We start from the raw sequence: 18,593 nt of genomic DNA on the forward strand, positions 1-18,593 counted from the left end.
ATAATAATATATATAAATATAATGCCTCTTACTATACTGTACTGTGGAGCTTTACCTACATTTGCTTAACTGTTTTATTGTGTATTGTATTCAACTTCAATTTTTGTAAAATTTTCTTGCTTACTTGTACTGTGGAGTTTTTCTCCCCAGGCCTCCCCTGAAAAGGGGTTTTTGCTGAAATGGACTATCCCGGTTAACAGATGTTAAATAAACAGATAAATGGTCAAGTCACTGAAGAGAGCTTTGTACTGGTCTGGCCTCCTCACAGCTCTTAGGATTCCATTCCTCTGTTACAGCTGTTTTGAAAATAAAATTGTATTTTAGATTCCAAAGCAGTGAAACGTTAACAAATTCCAACATGTAGCCAGAAAACAAACAGTTCTTGTACTGTTGTGTTTTAGTTTAGAGACAATGTTTTGTTGTGTACTGCCTCTGTCCTTTCAGAGTCTCCTCATTAATTTGTTCTTTAACGTAGTTTGTTTTTCATTCATTGTCAGGTATGAACAGCACATCATCGTTCTCATCTGCTAAACTTACTAGGATTAGATCATTCCTGAAGCCAAAGTCTGAACCAGGTATGTTAGCTGGTGAGGTTAATTGTTGCTTGCATATGAACAAAAATGATTGATATGTGAAATATTACATTTAAACAGGTATTCAAAAATGCATTCCAGATGCTTGAACTTGATTTTACCAGACAATGACTTGTAACACATGGATGCCTGCATGTAGTTAAAAATATAACTTGGGTTGTTTCTTGCATTATGTCATACTTTGGTAATCTCCCTGCCACAGCATTAGAATCTGGCATCAGATTTTCAACATTCATTGACACGCCTGACACTATCATATCTCTCATATAAAATAGACTAGTGCTTCTGCATGCTCTTTTTGTTTCACTGTGAACAGAGTTAGACTTGCATCTTAATGATCTCTACTGTCTGTGTACTTTTGAATTCAAAGAGTACCCTTTGTTAATTGTATCAAAGTTTTGATGTGTGGCTTCTCATCCTCTGAGCCAAATCATGCTACTGTGAGACTGAAGTAAAGCTTTCCACTTGTAAAACATACCTCTCCAACTGTCCAGATTTTTGGAAAATGTCTAGATTTTTTTCTTATTTTGGGTCTGTTTTTCATAAAATTGTGGTTTTCTGGCCATTTAGTGGCAAACCATTAAAGACGGAAGTTAGAAAATAGAGACATTTGAGTTTCAGACTTCATACCCTTCAGAAAATTCATGCTAATGCAAAACCTGTTATTCTATCAACTTGCTAAGTTTGTAAGAGCAGCATGTAAAATGTGTCCCTGTTTTTGGGCCTTTGCCCCCTTTTATTTATGGCTTTGTTCAGGTTTCTTGCTGTAAGAGGTTGAGGTATAAGTATCTTTCTAGCCAGCACATGACAGTGCAAGTGCTGTTTAGATGAACACCGTAACATCACATATTGTCCATCTTGCAAAGGCTCTGACCGGGCTACAGCAGGTCACCCACAGAGGGAAGACTAAAAGAATCATCCTGCACTACTACTTTGTCAGCCTGTAGGAGGAAGGAAGGAATGAGCAGTGGTAGTACAACCCCTAAGAGGCAAGGGCAGCATATAGGGAAGAAGAGACCTCAAAACTGCTTCTACTAAAGGTTAGAAAAGTGGTACCATCATTTAAGTTCCTGTTTAGTAAGTCTAAGGACTTTACCCTGTCTTGCTACCATAAGCATGAGGGTGGGAATCTTAATTAGTAGTAATATTTCCAAATTCTGAGACTGCTTCTGTTTTTTTTTTTCAGTTATAAATATTGAAGCACTAAGCACTAAACACTGTTAGTGTATAAAGTTATGAAATAAATTATAAGAGTAAAATAGAAGAAACGTTTATAGGCCTGGTAATGTCTGATTCATTGAGTCATCAGTAAAAGTTGTTAACTGTGGTAGTAAGTTTCAAAGGCATGAAGCATGAAGAGTGCATAAACAAACACCTGATGTTTCCAGCATTTTCCTTATGTTCTATTGACTCATTCTAAAAAAAAGTCGTAATTCCTTTTCAACATAGAGAAGCATAACTTCAAAGAAAACCATAAAAACACACACACAGAATAATTTGTGTCCCCCCCCCCCACACACACACTCCCCATATTAGTGGGGGTCTTGGCCCCGAATCATACTCTGTATACTAACTCCTTGGTATGTTACATTGGGGAAAAGTGAAAAAAAAACTGCTAGAGGGTACTGCCATCCCACACAACATAGCTGCATGCACAACACAACTGAATGTAGCTTTGACAAACTACATTAAAAACAAATTGTACAAAGACCACTCACACAGAAATGCCTCAGTGAAGTGATAGTATTCCATTTCCAGCTTTGACCTGGGAAGTACCACGCTGGCATTGAGCACTGCCTGGGGATGAGGAGCATTAAGGTAAAGGAGACCTAAGCTAGGAAGCAAAAGAAAAAAAAAACATTAAGATTGTAAAGGTAAACAAAATCAAACGGCCAGTAGAACTTGTTAAAGCACAGAGACAGACATTGGCAAGGATGTGTACCAGTAATCTGCATGAGATGTAACCAGTTGATCTCAGTGTTGAGAAGCCCAGCATATAGGGCACTGCAGTAGTCAGAGTGATAGAGGACTGTGGCATGAATAACCACAGGAAGATCCTGTTGAGGTAACCAATACTTTGTTTTGTCCACATTTCTTGGATAAAAGCATGATGGTTTAACTATGGCTGACATCTGGTTCCTATGTATCACCTGATCATTGCAGATAATGCCAACATCATGCACTTTGCTTAGAAACTTGTGCTTACTGCCACCATGTAAAGTAATGGATTGAAGTGACAAAGCAGGAGAGTAATGCAAGGTAACATGTAACAAGGGCTTCAGTAACTGATGGTTAATCCAGTTTGAACCAAGCAAAAGACTATAGACTTCAATGTCATCTGCTGAAGAATTAACACATACCATGCATTCCTGATGAAAGGTGAGGTAATACTGAGTATCATCAACACAGTAGTATTGGACCAAACCTCTCTGTCGAACCGGGTCCCTAAGGAGTAGCATAAAGAAGGTGAATAGTGCTAGGTCCGTAATCTAACCTTGTGGTGGTCTGCAATCCAGAGAGTAGGAAGCAGAAGTGTTAACCTCAATAAAGTAGAGTGTCTAGATATATCCTAGCAGGTGAAAGGCAAATGAGTCAAGAATTTGTAATGGAGAGACCACAGTAGGAGTGCAGACACTAAATACGCATCCTGTGAGTCACCCCATCAGATGCTGAAGAAATATTAGGCAGGACCAGCAGAGTGTAAGCCCATTGATATTTAGTTATTAGGAAATCATTAACTAACCTAATGTTTAGTGCAGAAAGCGGCCTGAAAAAAGCCTAGCTAGAAATAGCATGAAATATCAGGATTATTGTGAACCAAAGATAGTTCTGTGAAGATAAGGTTATTCAAGGCCTCCTTCAATAGAGAAGTGTGACAAAAATGCTAGACTTCAAACCGTCAAGTTCTCTCCAGTTAATAGCCATCTAATGTCCATTCGTTGCTCCTCTCAGTAGGCTCGGTGTTTAAAATGTTGTAGTTTATGTACATATGTATATACTTCTTTTGATCACTGTTGCAGTATTCCAAACTGATGGGTTTCCTCATCAAATAACCTGGACATCCAGCTTGGGGTACCAATGTTAAAAACTTCCATAGGCCATATGTCTGATGTACGACATATGCCAGCAAGTATAAGGATTCGTAAGTAGACTTATGAGTGTAAATCCTCAAACTGTCTTGCTGCCAATCTGAATGCAGATCTTGCACCTATCAGTGTGCTCTACACGTGATCGTTGGCCTTCACTGGTTCAGTTAAGTGCCCATTAGGGAACCTTCCTTTTTATTTCTGTTTGCATTGCTGTTTCTTGCCGTCAGATTGGTAGTGAAAGTGCGATTGGGGTAAGCAGGTTCCTTACAAGCATCCCCCTCCCAGTTCCTTTTCTGCTTGGGTGCAAATGATGCATATAAAGACTGAATGATCTGTCAGTCCTTTGTCCCAAAGACCTTAAGAACATGACTTGCGTTTACTTTGAAACTCAAACGTGAGAGCCTTAAATACCTTTTTCAGTAAATGATGGCCACCACTGTTCAGTCAGACTCAAACGTACCCACAGAAGTTTCGGAACTCATAGTATGCACGACACTTGCTCAGAAGCCTGCTACTGCAATCCCATCAGAAGGTTAGTATGGCATCCAAGGTTCACATGTCTGAAATGACTGAAGTTACTGATGGTAAGATGGGGTAAACCCACACTTAATCATGTCCAAAGGACACAAAGGCATTTACAAATTCAGTGTACAACTAAAGCATCTGATCACAATTTTTAATTGTTCTCAAATGTTTTTTTGGGAACGTATGCAGGAAATGCTTAAAAGAGATGCATTAGTACTGGGAAAAAGGAGGCGGGAAGAATAAAAAAAAAAAACAAAATGCAAAGCCTGTATCGTTTGTTCCAGCTTCAGCTGAATCGTTTTCCATCTAGAGAATTCATTCTTTCCCTCTTTTTCAGCTTCCCTGTATGTCTTACTAATAAGCTGTTCAAGCTTATGAACAAACACTATTCCCAAATAAAACAACAAAACCACTTGTGAACTAGAGGTAAGGGGAATAAGCGGAAAAATCAACTAGTCTTTTTTAGCATAAAACTTTACGCTTTTGCCACGAAATGACTTCATCAGAAAAACAATTCCATTCACTAAATCACAGCCTTTATAAAATAAAATTTAAAACTACATTCATAAAATAAAAAATGCAAAACAATGTAATTTATTATAATTATCACCCACAGTGTTTAAAACACCAAGTTAATAAAACCATAAACTTATGTTTTATCTTTTTTTCTTCTAAAAAAGCATTTTATATTTAATTTTAACCCCAGGAACTTGTCTGCCCTAAGTCTAACTGGCTGTTCTGTTTCTACCCTTTTTAATTTATTCTTATAACACCCTCCTTTCTTGTCTAAAGGGACTTGTAATATTGAAAATAATTTTTTTTATAGTTCACTCAGGTAATAGCATGTTTGAACAAGGCATAATTTCTCTGTGTGGAACATTTTCAGTCCATATATTTCTAGTTAATCACTGTATATTAATCAGATCAGACAATAGAAGTAGAAGTAGCGAACGTAAACTTGTCAAATCAAAAAGTAATAATAGAAAATATATAATTCTACAGCATTACTAAGTATTCGAAAGTAATCCAAGCAAGGCAGGCAGTCTGTTTCCAGTCGAAAATCCTTTATTAAGTACACAGACAAGCGATCCAAGTAAAACAAAAGTAGAGTAATAATTTCCTCACAAGCTTTCTAAATATATATATATACTTTTTATCAAGCATGGGAGTAGTTTATTGTGCTGTAAAACAAAGTGTTATTGGTACACATGTTAAATTCACATCCCTTCCCCCATCAGTGTGACATTCGAGCTGGTCCTGCCGTACCTAGTAGCGGTCATAATAATATATAGCCCTAATGTACTTTAATGGTACATCTTATTTAACCAAATTATTAAGTAGATTATTAAGTTTGTGATTTTATACAAGGCAATATACTACATGGCTGGAAATATATTTTGCGATCAAAAATTATTTATAAATATATACATATACATTTTGCATGTAAAAATCAGTTTCTATTTTCATAACCTATTGTTAACAAAGATCGCTTTTGTCCTACTATACTTCTTCAGGTCTGTGTACAAGAACCCTAAAAACCTATATAATTGTATAATTAGTTAGTATTGTTATTACCATCATTTTGAATAAAGTGGAAAAAAGAGAACCGGAAAAAAAAAATAAAATAAAAAAATATATGTATGATGATGGAAACAAAATATACACTTAAATTTCAAATGATTTAAAATGGCATTTAAAACCAATTTGTAGAAAAAAATAAAATAAAATACAATTAGTCATGTAAACAATGTGGCAATTTTCTAAGTTCCAGTGCACTTTTAATTGAACAGTAGTAGTTTAGTCCAGGCTTTCTAAAAGAGTTCAGCTTTAATTGCCACATGAGTTCATGTTTCTCCAGAGTATTCGGGATGTCTCCTTCAAGATCACCCATGTCTATGCGATCCAGGATCTGGAACTTAAAACCTGTGTGTCTTTTATGAAGAGAAAGGTGTTTGGCTAGTGCATTATTTTTACATCCAGAGCGGATTTCTGACAGATGACATGAAATCCTTTGCTTCAGTTTATTTACAGTCTTGCCCACATAGAATGCGTCACATTCATTGCACTGTGCCCTGTAAATTACTTTTTTAGTGTTACAGTCACCCCCTGCACTGGTTTTAATGATCTTCTTTAAATAAGGGCAATAAAAACTATCACCTTGCTGTATAAATATACAAAATGTACAATTAGTTTCACATCTTTTAGTGCTTTTCTCACATGGTCTAGGTTTAAATTCAACAAAGCTTCTAATATTCCTGGCCTTCCTATAAACAAATGATGGGGCTTCACCTAAGATGTTAATCAGAAAAGGATTTCCTGTGACAATGTCCCAGTTTTCTTCAATAATATTTTTGATACTGTGATAATCCAAAGTGTATGTCAGGATGCAGCTATTTTTGCATTTGTTATTCTCTGTGGGATTACTTAACATTTATCTACTGGGGAGGTTGAGTGAAGGTGCTTCAGTCCTTTTCAGTTCTATAATGGGTTCCAGGATGTTTTTTAACATCTGACTTTCATAGCCTCTCACTGGAAAATCATTCTCTAAGTTGTTCAGGTTTCTCAAAAATGGTTCCATCTCTGTGGTAATTTGAGTTAATCTATAGCTTTGGGATTTCACTACATTATACTTGTTTTTTGTAGGATGTAGACTTTTACTGTGGAGTAATAAGTTAACCCTCTTTGGTTTTCTGAATAGATCAGTGGTGATTCTGTTATTGTTGGTGTCCTTGGAAATCTGCATAGCTAAGAAAGTGGTTGAAGTACAGCTATGGGAAGAGGTAAACTTCAGGAAGGGGGTTGTTTGATTGAGGTAAGTGATAAAATCTCCAAGCTGCAAGGTGTCACCTTCCCACACAATAAAGACATTGTCAATAAAACGTAAATAGCATGTGATATGCTGCATGTAGTCTGTGTTGTTTAACACAAAGTCCTCCTTCCCATTTGCCCAGGGCTATGTTAGCATTGCTGGGAGCCATGGCAGCCCTCATTGCTATACCAGTTTTTTGTTTGTAGTGTTTGCCATTGAAAGTAAAGAAATTGAAGTCCAGTACAAGATTAATGAGCTTGCTTAACTTTTGCAGTTGTGCCTGTGTACCCCGATTATGTTTCTTAAAAAACTCCATAGCTGCTGTTATACAGTAATTGTGAGGGAGAACTGTGTACAAGGATTCCACATCAATAGATACCAAAATACTGTCAGCTTCCACTGTAATGTTTTTTATTTTCTTCAAAAAATCCATTGAATCTCTTATGTATGACTTATTCTTTTCTGCTAGAGGGTTTCAGCAAGTAATCAAGGTAAATGGCTGTGGCTTCAGTAAGGGAACCTCTACTTGCTACCACCGGTCTATAAGGTGGGTCGTCTCTGTTCTTGTGCGGCTTTGGTATTCCAAAAAAGTAAGGTAAACGTGGGCATGGGCTCCATAAATAATTATAAAGATTTTCAGTGATAAGTTTTTCTTCCCATAATGTGGTGAGATTAGTGTTCCATAAATCATATGCTCTTTTTATGTCATCCATGGCAAATAACTTATAAAATATGGTATCCTCCAGCATGTTCTCTATCTTTTGGTTGTAGCTAGTGGTATCAGTCACAAGTATACCTCCTCCCTTGTCTGCCTTCATTACATGCCTGGATTTATCATTGCCTAGCTCAAGCAATGCTTTTCTTTCTCCCTGTGTTAAGTTATATAGTTTTTTCTTTGGAGGTTTTTTAAGCAGTTTCCTGATGTCCATCTCACATTTCACTTCAAAAGCAGCTAGTGTTTGATGTAGTGGTGGACAATAGCTGCTAGGCCTTTTTATAGTTTCATCAATAGGCTTATTTTCAGTGTCATTACTTTTGCCATGAAACTGTACCCTTAAGTTGACCTTCCTCACAAACATTTTAAGGTCTATCAGTACTTGAGCAACCTCACTCCTGCAGCTTGGTACAAAAGTAAGTCCTTTGGACAACACACTTTTTTCCTCTTCAGTCAGTGCTTTAACAGAGTGGTTCCAGATAAGTGGAGCACCTGTTATTGTGGTACCTGTTGTTGTTGTTGTTATTGTACCTGTTATTGTGGCTGTTTCCTCTGTTTGAGCCTGGGACCTGGGTTGTAGTCGGGGTTCCAGTCGGGATTGCCCAGGTATTATATTTCCCTCACCCCTATCCACTGTTTGGTTCTCCTGTCTCCCTGGGAGTTTGTGGATAGAGTATGAGACCTCTGGAATTCCTCCTCTGCTTTTTGGAATCTCGGTGGGTTGTAGTAGTATTCCTCGCTGTAGCTGTGGTATGGGGGGACCTGGTAAGAGGGACAAGCTCTGGGGCTCTGGTGGTGGTCATCGTTCTTGTTCTGGTACTGGTGATGGCTTTGTTATTGGTGTGGCAGTTGATGTCTGTGCTGTCGATATTGGTCTTCCTGAAGAAACTGGTCTCTGTGATAGTGCTGCTGCTCCTGGTAGCTGGATTGTCTGTGGTCCCGGTTGTCCTGGTAGTCCTGTAATTCGTCCTGTAGAACTCTCTGTCGGTTCTGGTTGCCGCTGTGACTTATGTTCCTGTCCTGATCCTTCTGTGATGTCAAAGGCTTCTGCGGTGTGTTGATAGCCAGAGGGGATTGGGATTGTGGGGAATGAGATGTTGGAGGGGCAGTCTCCTGGTGGTCCTGTATAGTGCCCCTGTCTGGTTTTGTGTGAGGATCTCCCCTGGGAAAATCCCATTTAGGTCTGCTGGCATGGTTATATTTTCCCTTATGTCCGCTGTAATAACTAAAACCTTGTCTGTTGGTTCTCCTGTTGTTGTTGATATTATTATTGTACCTCCTAATAAGTCTCCCAGGATCATCTTTGTCCAGTTGATCTCGTTTCATTTTATTAATCTTTCTTTCTTTAATGGACTGCTCATATCCTTTCACTCTTTCTTTAAGTAGCTCAAATTTAGCATCTAGGTTATTGTGGTTCTCATTTTCCAATGTTGTTTTTAAAGATGTGATGTCAGCCTTTGTAGCTTCCTGCACACTTAGGTTGTTCCTTACTAGCAGATGAATAAGTTTGTAGCTGGCATCCTCTAAAATATCTTCCCATTCCTTAGAAAGTGAATCATCCATATTTTTCCACATTGGTCTTTTGTTCAATCTAAGTCCCCGGGGTAGTCTCTTCTTATCTATGCTTTATTGTAAATAAAGGTGTTCCCAGTAGGGACCCTGCATGCGTTTCAGTTGCTTTTCTAGTTTAGAAAAAGTCTCTGAATTCATATTTTCTAGGCCCATTCTTCCCTGTCCATTTTCTGTATCCGTTTGTATCTGATCTGCTTCTGTATCATTCCAGATATGTACAGTTAGTAAATCTTTTAGCCTGTCATTATCCATGTCTTAAAATGCTGGAATTCCACACCGATTCAGGATCCTTTAATGGAACAAAAACCTTGGTCTCAGAAACCAAAGTACCAACAAAAAACAAATAATCTCTGTGGTATCCCCGAAGTCTCAAAACAACCCACTAAAGTGTAGTGGGTCTAAAAACAAAACAGTGTAAGAAAATTCTCTGTGTGGAAGATTTTCAGTTCATATATTTCTAGATAATCACTGGATATTAATCAGATCAGACAATAGTAGTAGAAGTAGCGAACGTAAACTCATCAAGTCAAAAAGTAATAATAGAAAATATATAATTCTACAGCATTACTAAGTATTCGAAAGTAATCCAAGCAAGGCAGGCAGTCTGTTTCCAGTCGAAATTCCTTTATTAAGTACACAGACAAGCAATCCAAGTAAAACAAAAATAGAGTAATGATTTCCTCACAAGCTTTCCAAATATATATATATACTTTTTATCAGGCATGGGAGTGGTTTATTGTGCTGTAAAACAAAATGTTATTGGTACACATGTTAAATTCACATCCCTTCCCCCATCAGTGTGACATTCGAGCTGGTCCTGCCCTACCTAGTAGCTGTCATAATAATACATAGCCCTAATGTACTTTAATGGTACATCTTATTTAACCAAATTATTAAGTAGATTATTAAGTCTGTGATTTTATACAAGGCAATATACTACATAGCTGGAAATATATTTTGCGATCAAAAATTATATATAAATATATACATATACATTTTGCATGTAAAAATCAGTTTCTATTTTCATAACCTATTGTTAACAAAGATCGCTTTCGTCCTTCTATACTTCTTCAGGGCTGTGTACAAGAACCTTAAAAACCTATATAATTGCATAATTAGTTAGTATTGTTATTACCATCATTTTGAATAAAGTGGAAAAAAAAGAGAACCAGAAAAAAAAAAATAAAAAAAAAATATATATATATATATATATATATATATATATATATATATATATATATATATATATATATATATGATGTTGGAAACAAAATATACACTTAAATTTGAAATTATTTAAAATGGTATTTAAAACCAATTTGTAGAAAAAAATAAATTAAAATACAATTAGTCATGTAAATAGTGTGGCAGTTTTCTAAGTTCCAGTGCACTTTTAATTGAACAGTAGTAGCTTAGTCCAGGCTTTCTAAAAGAGTTCAGCTTTAATTGCCACATGAGTTCATGTTTCTCCAGAATATTCGGGATGTCTCCTTCAAGATCACCCATGTCTATGCGATCCAGGATCTGGAACTTAAATCATGTGTGTCTTTTATGAAGAGAAAGGTGTTTGGCTAGTGCATTATTTTTACATTCAGAGCGGATTTCTGACAGATGACATGAAATCCTTCGCTTGAGTTTTACAGTCTTGCCCACATAGAATGCATCACATTCATTGCGCTGTGCCCTGTAAATTACTTTTTTAGTGTTACAGTCACCCCCTGCACTGGTTTTAATGATCTTCTTTAAATAAGAGCAATAAAAACTATCACCTTGCTGTATAAATATACAAAATGTACAATTAGTTTCACATCTTTTAGTGCTTTTCTCACAGTCTAGGTTTAAATTCAACAAAACTTCTAATATTCCTGGTCTTCCTATAAACAAATGATGGGGCTTCACCTAAGATGTTAATCAGAAAAGGGTTTCCTGTGACAATGTCCCAGTTTTCTTCAATAATATTTTTGATACTGTGATAATCCAAAGTGTATGTTAGGATGCAGCTATTTTTGCATTTGTTATTCTCTGTGGGATTACTTAACATTTTTCTACTGGGGAGGTTGAGTGAAGGTGCTTCAGTCCTTTTCAGTTCTATAATGGGATCCAGGATGTTTTTTAATATCTGACTCAGACAGAGGAAACAGCCACAATAACAGGTACAATAACAACAACAACAACAGGTACCACAATAACAAGTGCTCCACTTATCTGGAAACACTCTGTTAAAGCACTGACTGAAGAGGAAAAAAGTGTGTTGTCCAAAGGACTTACTTTTGTACTAAGCTGCAGGAGTGAGGTTGCTCAAGTACTGATAGACCTTAAAATGTTTGTGAGGAAGCTCAACTTAAGGGTACAGTTTCATGGCAAAAGTAATGACACTGAAATAAGCCTATTGATGAAACTATAAAAAGGCCTAGCAGCTATTGTCCACCACTACATCAAACACTAGCTGCTTTTGAAGTGAAATGTGAGATGGATATCAGGAAACTGCTTAAAAAACCTCCAAAGAAAAAAATTTATAACTTAACACAGGGAAAAAAGAAAATCATTGCTTGAGCTAGGCATTGATAAATCCAGGCGTGTAATGAAGGCAGACAAGGGAGGAGGTATACTTGTGACTGATACCACTAGCTACAACCAAAAGATAGAGAACATGCTGGAGGATAACAGATTTTATGAGTTATTTGCCGTGGATGACATAAAAAGAGCATATGATTTATGGAACACTAATCTCACCACATTATGGGAAGAAAAACTTATCACTGAAAATCTTTATAATTATTTATGGAGCCCAAGCCCATGTTTACCTTACTTTTTTGGAATACCAAAGCCACACAAGACAGAGAAGACCCACCTTATAGACTGGTGGTAGAAAGTGGAGGTTCCGTTACTGAAGCCACAGCCATTTACCTTGATTACTTGCTGAAACCTCTAGCAGAAAAGAATAAGTCATACATAAGAGATTCAATGGATTTTTTGAAGAAAATAAAAAACATTACAGTGGAAGCTGACAGTATTTTGGTAACTATTGATGTGGAATCCTTGTACACAGTGCTCCCTCACAATTACTGTATAACAGCAGCTATGGCGTCTTTTAAGAAACATAATCAGGGTACACAGGCACAACTGCAAAAGTTAAGCAAGCTCATTAATCTTGTACTGGACTTCAATTTCTTTACTTTTAATGGCAAACACTACAAACAAAAAACTGGTATAGCAATGGGGGCTGCTATGGCTCCCAGCATAGCTAACATAGCCCTGGGCAAATGAGAAGAGGACTTTGTGTTGAACAACACAGACTACATGCAGCATATCACATGCTATTTACGTTTTATTGACAATGTCTTTATTGTGTGAGAAGGTGACACCTTGCAGCTTGGAGATTTTATCACTTACCTCAATCAAACAACCCCCTTCCTGAAGTTTACATCTTCCCATAGCTGTACTTCAACACTTTTGTAGATATGCAGATTTCCAAGGACACCAACAATAAGAGAATCACCACTGATCTATTCAGAAAACCAACGAGGGTTAACTTCTTACTCCACAGTAAAAGTCTACAGCCTACAAAAACCAAGTATAATGTAGTGAAATCCCAAAGCTATAGGTTAGCTTGAATTACCACAGAGATGGAACCATTTTTGAGAAACCTGAACAACTTGGAGAATGATTTTCTAGTGAGAGGCTATGAAAGTCAGATGTTAAAAAAACATCCTGGAACCCATTATAGAACTGAAAAGGACTGAAGCACCTTCACTCAACCTCCCCAGTAGAAAAATGTTAAGTAATTCCACAGAGAATAACAAATGCAAAAATAGCTGCATCCTGACATACACTTTGGATTATCACAGTATCAAAAATATTATTGAAGAAAACTGGGACATTGTCACAGGAAACCCTTTTCTGATTAATATCTTAGGTGAAGCCCCATCATTTGTTTATAGGAAGACCAAGAATATTAGAAGTTTTGTTGAATTTAAACCTAGACTATGTGAGAAAAGCACTAAAAGATGTGAAACTAATTGTACATTTTGTATATTTATACAACAAGGTGATAGTTTTTATTGCTCTTATTTAAAGAAGATCATTAAAACCAGTGCAGGGGGTGACTGTAACACTAAAAAAGTAATTTACAGGGCACAGCGCAATGAATGTGATGCATTCTATGTGGGCAAGACTGTAAATAAACTCAAGCAAAGGATTTCATGTCATCTGTCAGAAATCCGCTCTGAATGTAAAAATAATGCACTAGCCAAACACCTTTCTCTTCATAAAAGACACACAGGATTTAAGTTCCAGATCCTGGATCGCATAGACATAGGTGATCTTGAAGGAGACATCCCGAATATTCTGGAGAAACATGAACTCATGTGGCAATTAAAGCTGAACTCTTTTAGAAAGCCTGGACTAAACTGTTTACCTTACACTGGAACTTAGAAAATTGCCACATTGTTTACATGACTAATTGTATTTTATTTTATTTTTTTCTACAAATTGGTTTTAAATACCATTTTAAATCATTTGAAATTTAAGTGTATATTTTGTTTCCATCATCATACATATATATATATATATATATATATATATATATATATATATATTTTTTTTTTTTTCCTGGTTCTCTTTTTTCCACTTTATATTCAAAATTATGGTAATAACAATACTAACTATTTATACAATTATATAAGTTTTTAGGGTTCTTGTACACAGACCTGAAGAAGTCTAGAAGGACGAAAGCAATCTTTGTTAACAATAGGTTATGAAAATAGAAACTGATTTTTACATGCAAAATGTATATGTATATATTTATATATAATTTTTTATCGCAAAATATATTTCCAGCCATGTAGTATATTGCCTTGTATAAAATCACATACTTAATCATTTGGTTAAGTAAGATGTACCATTAAAGTACATTAGGACTATATATTATTATGACAGCTACTAGGTAGGGCAGGACCAGCTCGAATGTCACACTGATTGGGGGAAGGGATGTGAATTTAACATGTGTACCAATAACACTTTGTTTTACAGCACAATAAACCACTCCCATGCCTGATAAAAAGTATATATATATATTTAGAAAGTTTGTGAGGAAATTATTACTCTATTTTTGTTTTACTTGGATCGCTTGTCTGTGTACTTAATAAAGGATTTTCGACTGGAAACAGACTGCCTGCCTTGCTTGGATTACTTTCGAATACTTAGTAATGCTGTAGAATTATATATTTTTTATTATTACTTTTTGACTTGATGAGTTTACGTTCGCTACTTCTACTACTATTGTCTGATCTGATTAATATACAGTGATTAACTAGAAATATATGGACTGAAAATCTTCCAGACAGAGACGTTTCTTACACTGTTTTGTTTTTAGACCCACTACACTTTAGTGGGTTGTTTTGAGACTTTGGGGATACCACGGAGATTACTTGTTTTTTTTTTTTTTTTTTAACAAGGCATAATTTATGTCTTTAACCTTGATAGCATAGATATGTTCTTTAATTATTTTTTCTGTGCTGCGGGTAGTCATGCCTATATAAAATGCTTGACAGCCTAAACCTATTCCAATATATACTACTCCTGTAGATTTACAAGTGTATCTGCCAGCAATTTGTATTGTACAATCTAAATTTTCTACAGCAGTATAGGGGCTAACATATATGAACCTCATATCCTGCATGTGCCACAAATTGCATCCCCTTACTTTTATTTGTCAAAAGAAGCTCTATTTTAGTGTTTTCTCTTTGTAGTAGTTTTAAAAGGGTAAATTTGGTCCATTTCCTATAAATTTGAAAATGTCAAAATTACCCTCTAACACTTTCCAGTTTTTTGTAATAATTTTTCTAATAGCTGTATTTTATGAATGTAGTTTTAAATTTTAATTAATTAATTAATTAAATATTTTTATTGGAGTGTTTTGTCTGTGGTGGGAGTGACTGATGCGTTTAAGGTGGAGGTGGGGTTATATCAAGGATCAGCTCTGAGCCCTTTCTTATTTGCAGTGGTGATGGACAGGTTGACAGACGAGATCAGACAGGAGTCCCCGTGGACTATGATGTTTGCAGATGACATTGTGATCTGTAGTGAGAGTAGGGAACAGGTGTAGGAGACCCTGGAGAGATGGCGATATGCTCTAGAGAGAAGAGGAATGAAGGTCAGCAGGACTAAGACAGAATATGTGTGTGTGAATGAGAGGGAGGATAGAGGAATGGTGAGGATGCTAGGAGTAGAGGTGGCGAAGGTGGATGAGTTTAAATACTTGGGGTCAATAGTTCAGAGTAATGGTGAGCGTGGAAGAGAGGTGAAGAAGAGAGTACAGGCAGGATGGAGTGGGTGGAGGAGTGTCAGGAGTGATTTGTGACAGATGAGTACCTGTAAGAGTGAAAGGGAAGGTCTGCAAGAGGGTAGTGAGACCAGCTATGTTATATGGGTTGGAGACAGTGGCATTGACAAAAAGGCTGGAGTTTGAGCTGGATGTGGCAGAGTTAAAGATGTTAAGATTTGCACTGGGTGTGATGAGATTGGACAGGATTAGGAATAAGTATATTAGAGGGTCAGCCCAGGTTGGAAGGTTTGGAGACAAAGCCAGAGAGGCAAGATTACGTTGGTTTGGACATGTGCTGAGGAGGGATGCTGAGTATATTGGGGAAAAAATGCTAAGGATGAAGCTACCAGGTAACAGGAAAAGAGGAAGGCCTAAGATAAGGTTTATGGTTGTGGTAAGAGAGGACATGCGGGTGGTTGGTGTGACAGAGCAAGATGCAGAGGACAGGAAGAAATGGAAACAGGTGATCCGCTGTGGCGACCCCTAACGGGAACAGCCGAAGGAAGATGATTGGAGTGTTTTGTTTACAGGTTGTGATTTAGTGAATGGAATTGTTTTCTGAAGAAGTCATTTCATGACGAAAGAGTTATTAAAAAGTTGACGCTAAAAAAGACAAGTTTTAATTTTTCTGCTTATTTCGCTTGCCTTTAGTTCATAAGTGGTTTGATTGTTTTGTTATTTTACCACTAGTCTCCCAGTCTTTTGTGTTTTTTAAATTGTTCCCAAATATTTAATATACTTAATATACTCAATATACTTAATGTTCCATTAATGTGCTCGGGCTCACTCCACTTCCCTACCCTACCACCATTCCCCCCCACATCAATTACATTTATACCTATCCTTGCCCCTCCTACACATCCATCTGCCAGTCGCACTCCACCTCTTCCACACCCAGACAAACACACTATCATCTAACAGCCCAAACCCTTTTTTACCTTTTCCTTATACTTCTCTACCCTTCTACATAACTAGAGCCTAATAATCAAACATTTCCACACCTCTTCCTTAGTCTATTCCCACCTTCCTTACTTACCTACACACGAAAGTACTCTATCCCTACCTCACTATTTCCACCTCAATACTCCTACCCCTATTTCATTATCATATCCTCTCTACTACTTTATAAACTTAACCCCATATATTCACCTGTTACTGTCCACTCCTCACAGTAATGCCCTTTATATTCAATATCTATCTCCTTATATTTACTGTTTACCTCTCTGTCCTTCTAGAACTGTTATCACTTCACCCAACTTATATACCTCCCAAACCCACATCAACAACATCTATATACAATGTCACCTCCTCCAGCTACTCTGCAATCTGCCCTTGTCTGTATGCCACTGATTTAATTTTGGAAAAGAAACTGACAATCCTGTCTCCACAGGATGGTCGTCCTACTAACCTAGCCCAGAACTAGTTTAGGGATCCATACTCATCTTAGCCTAGATGTTCTTTGTGTTTCATTGTTGCAGTCATTACATTTGGGTTATCTGCTTGCAGTAGCCCTCAGTCGGCCTGATTAACAAAGTCTTGGGTTCTGCGTCGGTTGCTGTCCCTTCTTCCATGACGTCAGGTCGTCAGGGGTATAAAGCATGCAGCCGATGCCATTAAATCAGTCTTTCTTGCCGTGCAGTGCCCGAAGCAGAAGCAGTGCGCAAGTGCCGGTCGGCCGACTCCTGAAATTTTCGTTTTCGAGTTTCACAACCAAAGTCTTCAACTAAAGCGAAGTACCCCATTTGGGAAGCTTTTTCTTGCTCCTTCCGATGTCAGTAAAATTAATAATTGCATTACTTGTGGAAAGCAAATACCTCACAAACATTTTCATTTGTACTGTATTCCTTGCCTAGGCCTTGACCACGACGTACCTTGCTGTTGATTTTGTGCTTTATTTAATCAGTGCACTATCCGTCGTCGGTATATTTTCGCCTCTAAATATTTCGGTTCTCAGTTTAATTATCCAGAAATGTCAGTTAACTATCCGACTACTGGGTTTCCGAAAAAACACAAAGATAAAGATAGAGAAAGGCCACCGAGGTCCAAAGCTGCTGACGACTCTTCTCCTAAGCCAGTCGCCAGTTCGCTGGTACTCATTGAGGCGCTTTCGCAGCACCTGATACCCGCTACTTCTGACTCGCAGGCCTCTAATGAGGCCCATTCGGAGTCCGGTATGCCACGAGATGCTTCAACTGTGGAACCTGCGGATGTCTCTACCTTGGATGGGTCCGGAGCTGCTGTGCAGGCACCGGCTTCTGAGGGTGTATTCAGGCCTATGGACTCCCATATTAAACAGACACCTCCTTCTTCATTTAGGCCAAAATCTCGAACCATGCCTAAGAAACCGACGCCCAGGCCGCATGCTCAGGCCTCTAGGCCTAAAAAACAAATGATAAGAATGGCTGAAGATCTTATAACTCTAATCAAGGAAAGCCACCCCCCCCCCCCAAGAGACATAGGACTGGAGTTGTTTATCAATCTTCTGCTGACCATGATTATGATTTTTCTGATTCTTCTGATGATCTGGATTTGCTCTTATCTACTTATGAGGATTCTGATGCAGAGATCTCTATTCCCTCTGCTTCCCCTCCAGAGGATTTTTCTTTTGGTGAGACCTTACATGCTCTAAGGGAGCATTTACACTGGGAAAGCCAGGATTTTTCTGATTCAAAAAAGAGGCTTAGGGATTTCTTACTCCTGCCTCAGCATAGGCCTTTAGCTATACCTCCTGTACTAGACATTGTTGATGATGCCTTTTCGGAATCTAGTTTGGCCCCTGATTCTTTGCCTCCTGCTCCCAGAAAACCTGACCGATATTAAAGGGTTCCTGATTTACACAAGTTCCTTTTTAAAAATCCTATTGCGGATCCAGAGACTGTTTCACAGGGACCCAAGGGCATTAAGGCTTTTACTGCTAAAAATCCTACCCCCTCGGATAGAGACTCCAGGGCGCTGGTTAGATGGG

The 18,593-nt window shown here is 37.6% G+C and overlaps 1 protein-coding gene across 1 annotated transcript in view; it reads left to right on the top strand.

Annotated features, from left to right (window-relative positions):
• The window catches only part of LOC122809620 (gastrula zinc finger protein XlCGF26.1-like), a 508,886-nt gene that overhangs the window by 326,317 nt on the left and 163,976 nt on the right, over nucleotides 1–18,593 (top strand). The window contains exon 5 of the mRNA XM_044081256.1: nucleotides 498–575. Within this exon, the coding sequence (XP_043937191.1) occupies nucleotides 498–575 (78 nt within the window). The remainder of the gene's footprint in view (nucleotides 1–497; nucleotides 576–18,593) is intronic.

The sequence above is a fragment of the Protopterus annectens genome, chromosome 1.part1 (genome assembly GCF_019279795.1).
Source record: "Protopterus annectens isolate FY-2018-M chromosome 1.part1, PAN1.0, whole genome shotgun sequence".
NCBI lineage: Eukaryota > Metazoa > Chordata > Ceratodontiformes > Protopteridae > Protopterus > Protopterus annectens.